The following is a 13,859-nucleotide window of genomic DNA, read 5'->3' as shown; positions in this document are numbered from 1 at the left end:
ATGTTCCAAGGCTAATTACTCCAATCCAGCAGCACCCCGCTTTCGGCGGGCACCCACCGTGACTGGAATAACGCCAGATTTAGGAAGCTGGGTGAGGTCTGCAAAGTCTGTACCATGTGACCGATTTGTCCCAACCTGAGTGTCCTCCTTAAGTAGTCTCTGGTTTGATGATGTATTCCTGGCAGCCGGAGTCGAAATCCCTAGACTGTGGATATGGTATCCAATCGGAACCGGAGTCCCTAGATTGAAGCCACAGGGTATCAGGATCCTCTAGTCAGCTCCTAAGAGCTTAGACTGGATCCATCAGCATCCATCAACAACCACCTGGTGGCTTAAAGAAGTCCCTTTTATAGCCACAGCCTTCCACTTGGATACACTGCATCCTCATCGATTGGTTGGACAAGATCGCCTCTCCCATTGGATGAATCTCAAGCTGCATGGACAATGTTCATCCAAATGATGTCTACAGAAAGACTGAGGATATACATGTAGTCTGGAATGCACAGACTAGACAATGACTACTAAGGTAATTACATTAGCAATACACAACTACAATACAATGATTACTGGAAGGGTCGGTAGAAACAATAGCTAAGCAAACATGACTTAGCACACATAAGAACAATACGTCTGGCTGAATGTTAAGAAACTTTAACCCATGTGAGGCATTGGGTGTCCATGTCATCACACATAGCATCAGTGATATAGGTTTGGGGGGTGCAGGGATATACTTGGGGTCCTATGTGCCTTCTGTCCTAATATTAGAATAGCAGTATTATAAAGGACAGGTGCAGACCCTATTATAGACTTTTCAGTGGGGAGATTTCAGTTTCTCCTCTGGCAACAGCAAGAACCTTGAAGATGGTGAAGAGTGAAACATTGCAGGGTGTAATAATATACCGGCCGTGGGGACTAAACGCAACTTTCCCTCTGTACAGCAGCTATGAATTGGTGTAATGTAAGCATTATAAGCGGTGCTGATCCGAGCCTTCTTATCCTCATCACAGCCTTGTTCTCCATTAAGTCAAGTCCGTTGGTATCAGCCGTCACGTCTGAATCTCACAGCAAAACGCGCAGAACATTGTGTGACTTGGAGGAGCCGGAGATCCGGAGCAGCAGATACCCGGAGACTTCTCCATCCTCGCAGAGGACATTCACTATAAAGAACGGTCCCATTAAAAACAGGGATTATCCCATCATTATGGTAGAAATCTTACAGGATCACAATAGAGAACCGACAACATAGGCTAAGTTCACACATCCTGTGTTTTGCATCAGTCACAATCCGTCGCCTTGGGGAATTACGGTAACCTGCAAAATATTTTGCAGGAATCCTGTATTTCCCCATAGACTTCTATTAGCGACGGATTGCGACTGATGACCCTGCGTTGCATCCGCTGCGTCGCGGTCCGTCGTTTTTGACTGACCGCCGAGCGGGGAGCAACGCAGAATGTAACGTTTTTCGGGCCGTCAAAATTAACGCGCCGCGCAGGAATCCGTCGCCATCCGTCAAGCTTGTAATGCATGTCTATGGTGCTGGATTCCGTCGTAATCCGTCTTACAATGGAATCCAGCGCAGGATTCCGTCATGCTCTACTGAGCATGCCCAGCATGCTTGGCACGCCCACTGGGCTGTCCCAAACACAGACGGATCATGACTGATCCGTCAAAAAACGGACGCACAGCGGATGTAACGGACGCAACTGATCCGTTTTTTCACAGGATTCCTGTGAAAGGCATCCTGTGAAAAACACATCAGTTGCATCAGTTGACATCTTGAAAATGACTGATCCGTTGCTGACGGACCTGACGGATTGAAAACACAGGATGTGTGAACTTAGCCATAAAAACAATGTATCAGTCCAATAATCCAAAATAGAATACAAATGTTTCCAGGTTGGATATGCTACTAAAGCTTTACTTAAAGGAGAACTCCATGAAGTGTCCTGCTCCCCTCTTCGGGCCATACACCGTGTATCAATTTTTGGCAAGTTTTCGTTTTGATAACTGACCTGCCTTAAAGGGGTATTCCAGCCCACCAAGATCTTATCTGTGCATCAAGACACCCGCTAATTACCAGAATGGGACACTTGGGTTTCCCGAGACCCTCTGACCACAAAACCGCAGCCCAAGGAAGTTGCACGGAGTGGTTGGTCGCTCAGCCATTAGAAGCGAGCAGGGTGCAGCCATGTTTATTAGTGCTATTGTTGCACCCAGGGATATGGGGTACTCGGTCCCGGGCAGTGTACGTCTTGGGAATGTCACGGTGGTGGCTGTTGCCCGGTTCCGTGCCCTGGGCCCTTTTTGTAATGGGGATATATTTACAGGGGATTAGGTTAGTGTTCACACGTGACGCCACTTGCGGTGTTGGGGCTATGTGGATGGAGCTGCCGCTGCACAATGTCACTACTGGGGCTGCTGTTATTTACAGCCTGGATGGTAGGCCCTCCGCAAGCAGGGCCGGAGCCCAAAGAATGGGTGATATGACGGGCGTCGGAAGAAGGAGTCCACACAGAGGTTCAGTGCAACTGGTTTACTCACTGATTGTTGGTGGTAACTGGTTGCCTGAGGCCGGCTGGTTTCTCCTCCAGGTCCCCTTTATCCCAGTGCCAGTTTGGTTCTCTGATATCTTCTTCCCCTGCACCTGTCTCTAGTAAGTGGGTCCCCGTGGTATAGAACACTGGGGGTCCCCGTCTGGTGGTTTGTCCACTTCTGTCTGCCCGACAGTAGCGTGAACTCTGTGGGGTTGGAGTCTCTAGTCCTGTCCCCGGTTCTCCCTTTGCTACTGAGTCTTCGGATTTTTAGGGTCAGCGAGGTCCTTGATGGTTCCCTCGCTGTGCAGGTGTTAACAGGTCGGCTTGGAGCTCTTTCCTGTCCTAGGGTCCTGTACTCCGTTGGTGCGTAGTTCCGGGAGTACTCCACCGGCAACCACTCTCCTAGGTATCAGGTCACTGCTAACCCGCGTCAGGACGTCTCCTCACTTTCACCTTCTCACTTTGCCTCTCTCAGACTATCTGACTTCTCTCTCCACAGTCCACACCTCGTGGACTGGACTGGCTCCACCTCTAGGCGGCCATCCATTAGTCCGACCTTAGCTTATTACCATTGTATGGGGGGATTGTTGTGGAAAACTGGGATTACCTGGGTTTTTGATGTTACCGGCACTGGATCTCCGGGTAGTGGGTAGGCCCCGCATCCTTGTGGGGATGCAGAACCTTGTAGCACCCTGATGGCTTCACTATAGACATGAATGGAGCAGAGGGCACATGTGCAATCACCCGATCCGGTCAACTCCTCCGTGTTTCCGGTACATGTGACATCTTGCTTTTACATTTGCTGGATATACGTTCACACGGATCCTCATTATAATCTATGGAGGTCTTCACACCTCCACATGTGATACAAACTGAGACATGACTGTTTTTAACCCATACAAATCAATGGGTCTGTTTACGTATTGCACAAGGATGGCACCCATGTCTCACATTGCAATGCATAGGAGAAGCTTTGTAATCTCACTCTTCTTGGATGGATAAAGCAGACGCGTGTTTTAAACTGACATGTGAGATCTTGCAACAAATGGTAATAGAAGGGAAATGATACTAAACAATGTAGCAGATCTCGCGGCTCCTGAGAGCGGTGATAATCGGGATTCCCCTTATATACAATCATTATTTTGCACTGGTTTGTATTAGATATTAATATATAAAATGTAACGAGATTAGATACATTTGAATGAAATCTCTCAAACACTTTTTTTCTTCTTTTGCAGATATTGATGAATGTGCATTAAGGACGCACACGTGCTGGAACGATTCGGCGTGCGTCAACTTAGAAGGCGGATTTGACTGTCTTTGTCCGTCCGGACCGTCCTGTACAGGAGATTGTCCTCACGAAGGAGGACTGAAACGCAACGGCCAAGTCTGGACCCTAAAAGAAGACCGATGCTCCGTATGTTCGTGCAAGGTAAATCCAAGGAGGCGGCTGGTTAACTAATATGTATCAACTTTTTGGAACATTTTGTTTTAGTGAAATGAATGTATTTTTGGGCTGAAACACATTTTTGGAATTGGGTGTCACTAAATATTTTGCACAGTTTGGCTTTTATTTCTCTTTGCACATTGCTGGCTGGAGAATGAGTTAACTGAGTATCCATTAGTGAGCTCACTGGATTTCATACAATTTATTTTTTTACCCCCTGCACATTATTGAATATCAGTTAACTGAGAATCTGTCAGTGAGCTACATCCCATGGGGAGTGTGAAAAATAATTTTTGCAATTGGATTCCATACATATTTTTTTTTTTTACCATCTATACATTATCGAATGAGTTAACTGAGAAACTGTCAGTGAGCTCCAATCCCATGGGGAGTGTGAAAAATCATTTTTGCAGTTGGAATTCACACATTTTTTTACCCCTGCACATTATCGAAGATGAGTTAACTGAGAATCTGTCAGTGAGCTCCATCTGATGGGGAGTGTGAAAAATCATTTTTGCAATTGGATTTCATACATTTTCTTTTTACCACCTACAGATTATCAAACGAGTTAACTGAGAATTTGTCAGTGAGCTCCATCCCATGGGGAGTGTGAAAAATAATTTTTGCAATTGGATTCCATACATTTTTTTTTACTATCTATACATTATTGAATGAGTTAACTGAGAATCTATCAGTGAGCTACATCCCATGGGGAGTGTGAAAAATCATTTTTGCAATTGTATTTCAGACTTTTTTTTTTTACCACCTACACATTATCAAATGAGTTAACTGAGAATCCGTCAGCGCACTCCATCTAATGGGGAGTGTGAAAAGTCATTTTTGCAATTGGATTTCATACATTCTTTTTTTTTACCACCTACACATTATCGAATGAGTTAACTGAGAATCTGTCAGCGAGCTCCATCTAATGGGGAGTGTGAAAATCCATCAGTGAGACCACTGTGACGGGCCTCTTCTGAGCTGACTCATTGTCACAGACCACATTAAAGTCCAATTAATTCTGATGGGGCCATCAATCAGCAGAGAGGAGAATAAAAAGAAACCAATTGAATTATTCTATTCTGCTGATTGATGATCCGATCAATGTTCCTCTGGATTTTGATATGGTCTGTGGCAATGAGTCAGCTCCGAAGAGTTAGAAAAGGCCTGTCACAGTGGTCTCACTGTTGGATTGTCACACTCATCAGATAGAGCTCGCTGATAGATTCTCAGTTAACTCATATTCGATAATGTGTAGGTGGTAAAAAAAATAAATGTATGAAATTCAGTTGCAAAAATGATTTTTTTTCATACTCCCCATCATATGGAACTCGCTGACAGATTCTCAGTTAACTCATATTCGATAATGTGTAGGTGGTAAACAAAAAAAATGTTTGAAATTCAGTTGCAAAAATGATTTTTTTTCACACTCCCCATCAGACTGAGCTCGCTGACAGATTCTTCGTTAACTCATTTGATAATGTGTAGGTGGTAAAAAAAATGTATGAAATCCAGTTGCAAAAATGATTTTTTTTTCACACTCCCCATCAGACAGAGCTCGCTGACAGATTCTCCGTTAACTCATTTGATAATGTGCAGGGGGTAAACAAAAAAAAATGCATGTAATCCAATTGAAAAAATGATATTTAGCTCAAAATTCTTGCATCAAAGTGTAAAAAAATAAATCATGCGACGATGTCGATCTCCTTTTAGGTGAAGTTTTACTGTTACTCTTATCAGACATGCTCTGCTTGCTGTCAGTGAATATGGACTTTCTTGTTTATGTCTAATGGCTAAAAAAATGGGCAGAAACTGAATATTTCTATTTGCTATAATTGTATCTAGGGTGATCTAGGTAATCCTCTGTGAGTTGGATAATAAATATCTTGTGGGTCCCAGCGGATGGACCCTCGCCAATCCCTACATTACTTAGGGAAGGGAATGACCCTTTAAAAACACCTTGATACAATGTATCAAGGACGATTAAAATGTATCAATCTTGTCTGTCCTTTATTTTTTTGCAATAGTAAACAAATGTCTGAAAGGTAAACAAACAAACTACATCAGGTGTTTGAAATTTGTAACCATGGAAATACATCACTCTGCATAGGAGCTGTATACACAAAACGGGAAGAGAATTTTCTGAATATTTGGAGTCTACAGCTGCACTGTTATTGGATATTGTTACTTTGTAACCTGAATTCAGCTTTTCCCCCCGATCAGTGAGTATGGACGCCCCTGTGTCTGAGCCTCTGACCTGTCGGCAGTCATCTGCAGCCGCTCGATGTTCTGTCCTTTGAGCTCTTCCAGGTCTTGAGTGGTAGGAGGAGAGGGGAGACCTGAGAGCGCTCATTTTCCCTCCGCTCCTAGAAGGATTTGCTCACAGTAATTGCTGAAATGCAATCTACTCAGAACTAATGGGAGGAACGTGCGGCTGCACCATGGCTCCGGCACTGCGCGCGCGGCTCACGTATCGAGATCTCAGCCACCCAGGACCAAAGATTAAGGGGGAAACCTCCAACGCTACAAGATGTGGAGTGATTAGAGATGTCAAGAGGGGTCGTCCGAGCGCTCACAGAACCAGGAGGGGTAATGGCTCCAAATGATACCATATTTCCATTGGAAACATTGTATCAAGATCAGTCAATTGTATCATTAAGTTTAATCCTATTCTTGTTTTGGATCCTACTGACCAAGCCTTTATAGCGGTTTACTACGTTTTTTTTAAAGCACCATTCCAGTGTTTTTTTCTGCTGGAGTGTCCCTTTAAATTTAAAGTCTTCTGCCCCCTGTATTATATACTAACCCCCTGCGGTTTCGTCCGTTTTCTGTGCTGCTCCGGTTTCACGATGCCACCTTGTCTCCGTAACCTATGACTGGCGGAAGTCTGAAGTTACGTCGTAAGCTCTCAATACAAGTCTATGAGAGCCAGAACGAGGCTTTCATAGACTTTCATTGAGTTGTGACATCCATGAAACACTGGAGGAAAAAGATGAAAATGGCGACAAGTGAGTATAAGACAGGGACCTACATTTAAAGAACCAGTCCAGCTGGAGTGTTGCTTTAAAGATGTTGTCCACTACTTTAACACTGATGGCTTGTCCTTAGGATAGGTCAACAATGTCTGATCTGCTCCTTACTTCTTTGGGAGACGTTCCTATGTGGATCTGACACGCCCCAGGGCTATGGGGTACTCAGTACCGGGCCGTATATATACGGGGATGTTGTGTAACGGCCGATGCCTGGTTCTGTGACCCTGGAGGACGCTTTTTAAGGGATTATATACAGGGGAATTGAAAGAATTTGTATTGTGACACCACTTGCGAGTTGCGGTTATGGTGATGGAACCGCCGCTGCACAGTTTGTTACCACTGGGGCTGATGGTGGTGGCAGCCTGGGTGGTAGGCCCTCTGCAAGTAGGGCCGGGGCCCCAGGGAGTGAATGGTGGGATCCGGCGCAGAAAGAAGGAAGACCACACGATGGGGATGCAGTGCAACTTCTGTTTACTCACGGTGGTGTTGAGCTGTGGCGCTGAGGACGGCTGCTTCAGACCCTTGGTCCCCTTTGTCCCAGTGCCGGTGTGGTGACCTGGAGGCCTGGAGCGTTGGCAGGTCCCTTACTGTCTGTCGGCAGTCTCTCGTCCGTACGGCGGGCAATGCGAACCCTGTAGGGTCAGTGTTCTATTCCGGTCCCTGGCTCTATTTTTACTGCTGGTGCCCCCAGATTCTTGGGTCAGTGAGGTCCGTGAAGGTCCCCTCACTGTGCAGGTATTTGTCAGGTAACCTGAAGCTGTCGCCTGACCTAGGGCCCTGTGCCCCGTCGGTGCTCTGGTTCCAGAGCTACCTGGCTGTACCCTCCCTGGCAACCACTCTCCTTTGCAACCTAGGTCAATGCTACACGACCCCGTCTGGAGACACATCCATCCCCTTCAACTGTCACTACCGGACTCTGTACTGTCTGTCTGTCCCCTCCCACGTTGTCGTCTAGTGGACTGGACTGGCTCCACCTCTGGGCGGCCATCCATTGGGTCCTGGACTAGTCAGCCCTCCCTAATGGGGAATGGGAAACTGGGGATGTTATGTGTTTTGCTGGTATCGGCACTGGTCTTCCAGGTCCCTGGAGATAGGCCCTGCATCTTTGTCAAGATGCAGTACCTAATAGTGCCCTGATGGGTTCAGGGGTGCTACAGGTCCATCATTACTTCTTCCGCGACCTCGTGCTCCTACAGAATGCTGACATTAAGTGAACCCAAAATTGTCTAGAGGTGATGGGAATTTCATATTTCTTATTCTGGATCACATCATTTCAAGGTTTATTCCGTGCCCTGGGACCCCCACAATCCCAAACACGGGGCTCTAAAATGTGCTTTCCAAAAGAAGTGATGGTTGCACATTGGCACCACCTCGCTCTTCATTTTCTTGCCAAGAGCCGTTTTCGGCAGCCCCATGGAGAATGAATGAGGCTGTGTCATTCTCAGAATTTGTGGGGTCACAGATATCGGACCCCCCATCAGTCCACAAGGGATGATGCATCTTTTGGGTAAGTGATGGGTTTAACCCCTTGACGTTTTCCCACTTTGTATCAGTTCCGGCTGTAATGTGCATCTGTAATCATCCGCAGAATTACAGTAAATGGGATATGCTAATGCGGAGCGCACGACACCTGCAGCTGCATTATCCGCACATCACTTTGGGGGGTGTCTGTTTCAGAAGAAGCAAATCTCCGTCCTGGAATCATCCGTCGCTGACACTTTACAGATTACTTTAATATGCAGCTTTCTATTTTGGAGATGACAACACAGCTGTGAACGAGGAACGCCGGGAGAGGGCAGAGGTAAAAATATCCCAGAAGTTTACATCAGACACTTCCAAGTTACACTTATTACTGGCAGAAATTAGCAAATTTGTTGGAGTGGAATCGAATTCTCTTAGAAACTTTGTAACTGCCAAAATATGAATTTTTATGCAATTTAATTCAGCAATATGGCGGTGATCTGCGGCTGCCGTCTGGATGGACCGTAGAGAGGAAGGGAAAATAATATTCCCCTGCTCTGCTGCTGCCGCCGCCACGGTGCTTTGCCTGCACCTCTTTTTACCCTTTCCTTAGAGGTATATTCTTTGTCTTCATTCTTGACCAGGATTTCCAGCTTGAACAGGCCCACGACTCCACTGCGCGACGCCAGAAGGCCCACGACTCCACCGCGTGGCACAGCGGGCCCACGACTCCACCGCGCGACGCCGCGGGCCCACCGCGCGATGCCAGAAGGCCCACGACTCCACCGCGTGGCGCCAGAAGGCCCACGACTCCACCGCTCGATACCACAGGCAGAGTCCACTGCGCGACACCACGGGCCCACGACTCCACTGTATGACAACACGGGCTATTAACTCCACTGCCCGACACTGCGGGCCAACGACTCCACTGCACGACAACACGGGCTATTGACTCCACTGTGTGGCACTGCAGCACTGTGCGCAGATGTGCATCCCCCTCCAGAGGCGCTAAGAAGGCCTAAGGCAATGGCATCGCATCAGTCAAATCATATGCCTGGTGGAACCAGAAGTTCGAGCCGGAAAATGTGAAAAGAAGAGGTTATTAAGGACTGGATGATGTGCTGCGGGGCAGCAGGACAGGCACATTTTACCCTCTTCAATCTGGAGAGTCCTCATAAGTGACATTCAATTTGCAGTGAAAAATTGCTATGTAAAATCCTCATTATTTGGCAGATTGGATCATCTCGAATTCTGAGGTCAAATCTGACTTTCCTATTACTGAGATAGGAGACGGCAGTTGGTGCTGATGAGATTCTATGTGCATAGAAGAGGAGGCGGAGCTCTGCCTCTTGCTCCTCCCATCATAGAATCTCATCAGCACCAACTGCCAACTCCTATATAGAAGAGGGGCGGAGCTCTGCCTCTAGCTCGACTCATCAGCACCAACTGCCATCGCCTACATAGAAGAGGGGGTGGAGCTCTGCCTCTTGTTCCTCCCCCTGCCTATAGCTCCTCCCATCATAGAATCTTATCAGCACCAACTGACATCTCCTATCTCATTATTGGAAAGTCTTCACTGAATTCAGATTTTACCTCAGAATTGAACATTTTGATAATGGCTGATCAATTCTGGCAGAGAAAGAAGCAGATTTCTCTGATAAGAAATATTACAAATTGCTTACTTTCATGTGTATGATTGATTTATGAAATAAAAATTAAATTTACACTTACTCTTAAAGTATGTTTAACTGGACACCCCCTTTAATAGTACAGTGCATATCTATGGGGAGGGATTCTAGCGCCTCAGGTCCCCAATATGAGGCGCCAGGTGTTGGACCACCACCGATCAGCTGATTGTTTTCTCCAGAGGCGGGACACCACAGCGCCATGCTCTGTGTAGTGGCCATTCTTGGGTACTGCAGCTTTGCTCTATCAAGACATATTGATGTAATACAATGCGCTATACCAAATGCGAGCTGGCAAGTGATTGCCAAATAGAAAAATCCTTGTGCCGCTCTCAGGCTTGACGCCTCTATGACACCGTTACATTAAGTCTCTTATCAAAGTTCTCGAAAAGGGAAACTTTTTGTAAGTTTTATCAACCAATCAGGATGTTATTTTTATTTATCCAGAGCTGGTTAAAAAAATAAAGCTGATCTCTGATCGGCTGCTTCTCCAACTTTTAAAAACAGTTTTGGCAAACTTTTACAAAATCGTCGTTTTTTGGGAAGTGGGGGAGGGGATGAAAGCCGCTATGAGTTAGTTGTGGGTGACGTATTCAGTTCTTTTTTTTTTTTTTTTATTTTAGACGGTTTTGCCCGGAATGTTCCAGAAATGTGCCGGAACGTGAACATAAAACTTATTACTATGGCCTAAACTGATCCCGTGGTGTTGGATTTGGATGAAAGCCCTTTAAGGCTGCTTTCACACATCCAGTTTGTGCTGAGCGGCACAATCCGGCTCAAAAACTGGATCCGTTGCATAAGTTTTTCCATGCGGCCCGTCCGGTTTTTGACGGATGCGGCTTGATACTGAGCATGCGCAGTACAAAAAAACGCATCCGGCGGCCGGATGCGGGTTTTGCCGCAGGACGCCGCATCCGGCATCCATAGGCTTGCATTGTGAATCGCGCCGCATCACGCCGGATCCATCGCAATGCGTTTTCTTCGCCGCACATTAAAAACGTGCCAGGCAACGTTCCATCCGGCCACCGCATGGGCTAAATATGCCGCATCTGGCAAAAACGGACGCAATGCAAGGCCATGTGGCACAATACGGCGTTACTGCAAGTCTATGCGGGAAAAAACGCAACCGGCGGCTGTGGAGACACGGGGCTCAGTGGGTGCTCTTGTCCACTAAAACCCGCCGCCTTTAGAAAGACAGCGTGGCTCAAGGCTCATCCCAACTGAACGCCGGCCTCCTTAACCGTGGGCGTAACACTACTCAGACAACACAGGGTGAGGGAACCACAATAATTAGACTTTATTGGATCCCCAAACAATTAACGACACATAACACATAACCAGCAAAACACACAAATGTAACAGGCAACAGAGTCTCACCCTTCCGCTGGCTCACCAGGGATTAGAATGTCCGTGCCTCAGAGGTCCCAGGGCTATTTACTCCAATCCAGCAGCACCCCGCTTTCGGCGGGCACCCACCGAGAAAGGAATAATGCCAGATTTAGGAAGCTGGCTGAGGTCTGCAAAGTCTGTAGCAGGTTACTGAACTGTCCCAACCTGAGTGTCCTCCTTAGGTAGTCCTGGTATGATGTTACAATCCTGGCAGCCGGAGTCGAAATCCCTAGACTTGTGGATATGGTCTCCAACCGGAACCGGAGTCCCTAGATTGAAGCCATAAGATATCCTGATCCTCTAGTCAGCTCCTAAGAGCTTAGACTGGATCCATCAGCATCCATCAACAACCACCTGGTGGCTTAAAGAAATCCCTTTTATAGCCACAGCCTTCCACTTGGATACACTGCGTCCTCATCAATTGGTTGGACAAGATCGCCTCTCCCATTGGATGAATCTCAAGCTGCATGGACAATGTTCATCCAAATGATGTCTACAGAAAGACTGAGGATATCTACATGTAGTCTGCAAGTCACCGACTAGACAATGGCTACTAAGGTAATTATATTAGCAATACACAACTACATTACAATGGTCACTGCAAGGGTCTGGAGAAACAATAGCTAAGCAAACATGAAGTAATACACAATAGAACAATACGTCTGGCTGAATGTTAAGAAACTTTAACCCATGAGAGGCATTGGGTGTCCATGTCGTCACAGCGGCAAAAAAAAAATGGTTGCGTTTTTTCTGCAGCGCACCGTATTGTGCAGCACAGCAAAAACCGGATGTGTGAAAGCAGCCTAAGTCGTCCTGGTGTAGAAGCGTCGGCTCGGCACGCTGTATGATTGCACAGGAGACGGGCCGCCACTGCCAGCATTTGTAGGGAGGACTGGTGGCGGTATTAATAATGATTGAGCGCCTAGCAGTTGGGAATCAATGAGCGAGTCGTTTGTAATCACCCTTATAATTTACGGCTCCTTCTTATCCATGTTCACCCGGCAATTTAAACTTCATAAATAAATTACACGACGCGTTTTATGCCCACATCCCATCACTAGAAGAGGAAAACAACACAACCAGCCACGAGCAGCCGTGTCTCGCCCTCCAAATGCACTCAGTTGTGTTAAATGATTCCTTTCTGCCGCCCGGTGTTTAGCGGTTAATCAGATTTTTATTTTTTTTTGTGAGTTTTTATGGAGAAGAGTGTTAATATTTTGCTGGTTATTAGCCGGGGGATGAGGGCTTTGCACCTGTCGCTGCGGCCGTCAGGGTAATGGCGAGTAATACCGTCACCATCATTATAGCTGTGAATATTGGAGATGAGAGTAATTGAAAGCGCTGAGAATTGAGGGAACGCGGCGGTAATGACTGCGGGGATATTGACCTTATTCAACCCAGCCATCTGCAGGTAGACAGCGCGGCATATGCCACGTGTGTCAGGACGACGGGCGGCGGTCGGGATGTTTTACAGTTCAGGACGCGGCCGGAATTGATTGGCCGAAACGCGTCAGGTTTATCGTAAATGCAATCAAGATAACGCAGACGTCCTGCAGAGAAACTCATAATAACGACTTTGACATCCGGCTGGATAATTAAGAAAATGGAGATGGTAATGTATCGCGGCCTGAGAAAGTGGAGAGAGGAATACGCAGGATGAAGGCATACACACGATGAAGGCATGCGCACGATGAAGGCATGCGCACGATGGAGGCATGCGCAGGATGAAGGCATACGCACGATGGAGGCATGCGCAGGATGAAGGCATGCGCACGATGAAGGCATGCCCACGATGAAGGCATGCGTACGATGGAGGCATACGCAGGATGAAGGCATACGCACTGTAAAGGCATACGCACTGTAAAGGCATACGCACTGTAAAGGCATATGCACGATGGAGGCATACACACGGTTAAGGCATACGCACGGTAAAGGCATACGCAGGATGGAGGCATGCGCACGATGGAGGCATGCGCATGATGAAGGCATGCGCACGATGAAGGCATACGCACGATGGAGGCATGCGCAGGATGAAGGCATGCGCACGATGAAGGCATGCCCACGATGAAGGCATGCGTACGATGGAGGCATACGCAGGATGAAGGCATACGCACTGTAAAGGCATACGCACTGTAAAGGCATACGCACTGTAAAGGCATACGCACTGTAAAGGCATATGCACGATGGAGGCATACACACGGTTAAGGCATACGCACGGTAAAGGCATACGCAGGATGGAGGCATGCGCACGATGGAGGCATGCGCATGATGGAGGCATGCGCACGATGGAGGCATATGCACGGTAAAGGCA

General features: G+C 47.0%; 1 protein-coding gene across 1 annotated transcript in view; it reads left to right on the top strand.

Moving 5' to 3' along the window:
- The window catches only part of NELL1 (neural EGFL like 1), a 784,769-nt gene that overhangs the window by 751,763 nt on the left and 19,147 nt on the right, over window positions 1-13,859 (top strand). The window contains exon 18 of the mRNA XM_075325359.1: window positions 3,773-3,966. Within this exon, the coding sequence (XP_075181474.1) occupies window positions 3,773-3,966 (194 nt within the window). The remainder of the gene's footprint in view (window positions 1-3,772; window positions 3,967-13,859) is intronic.

Source organism: Anomaloglossus baeobatrachus, chromosome 10, assembly GCF_048569485.1.
Source record: "Anomaloglossus baeobatrachus isolate aAnoBae1 chromosome 10, aAnoBae1.hap1, whole genome shotgun sequence".
Lineage (NCBI taxonomy): Eukaryota > Metazoa > Chordata > Amphibia > Anura > Aromobatidae > Anomaloglossus > Anomaloglossus baeobatrachus.
This window is presented reverse-complemented; position numbering and strand designations above follow the sequence as displayed.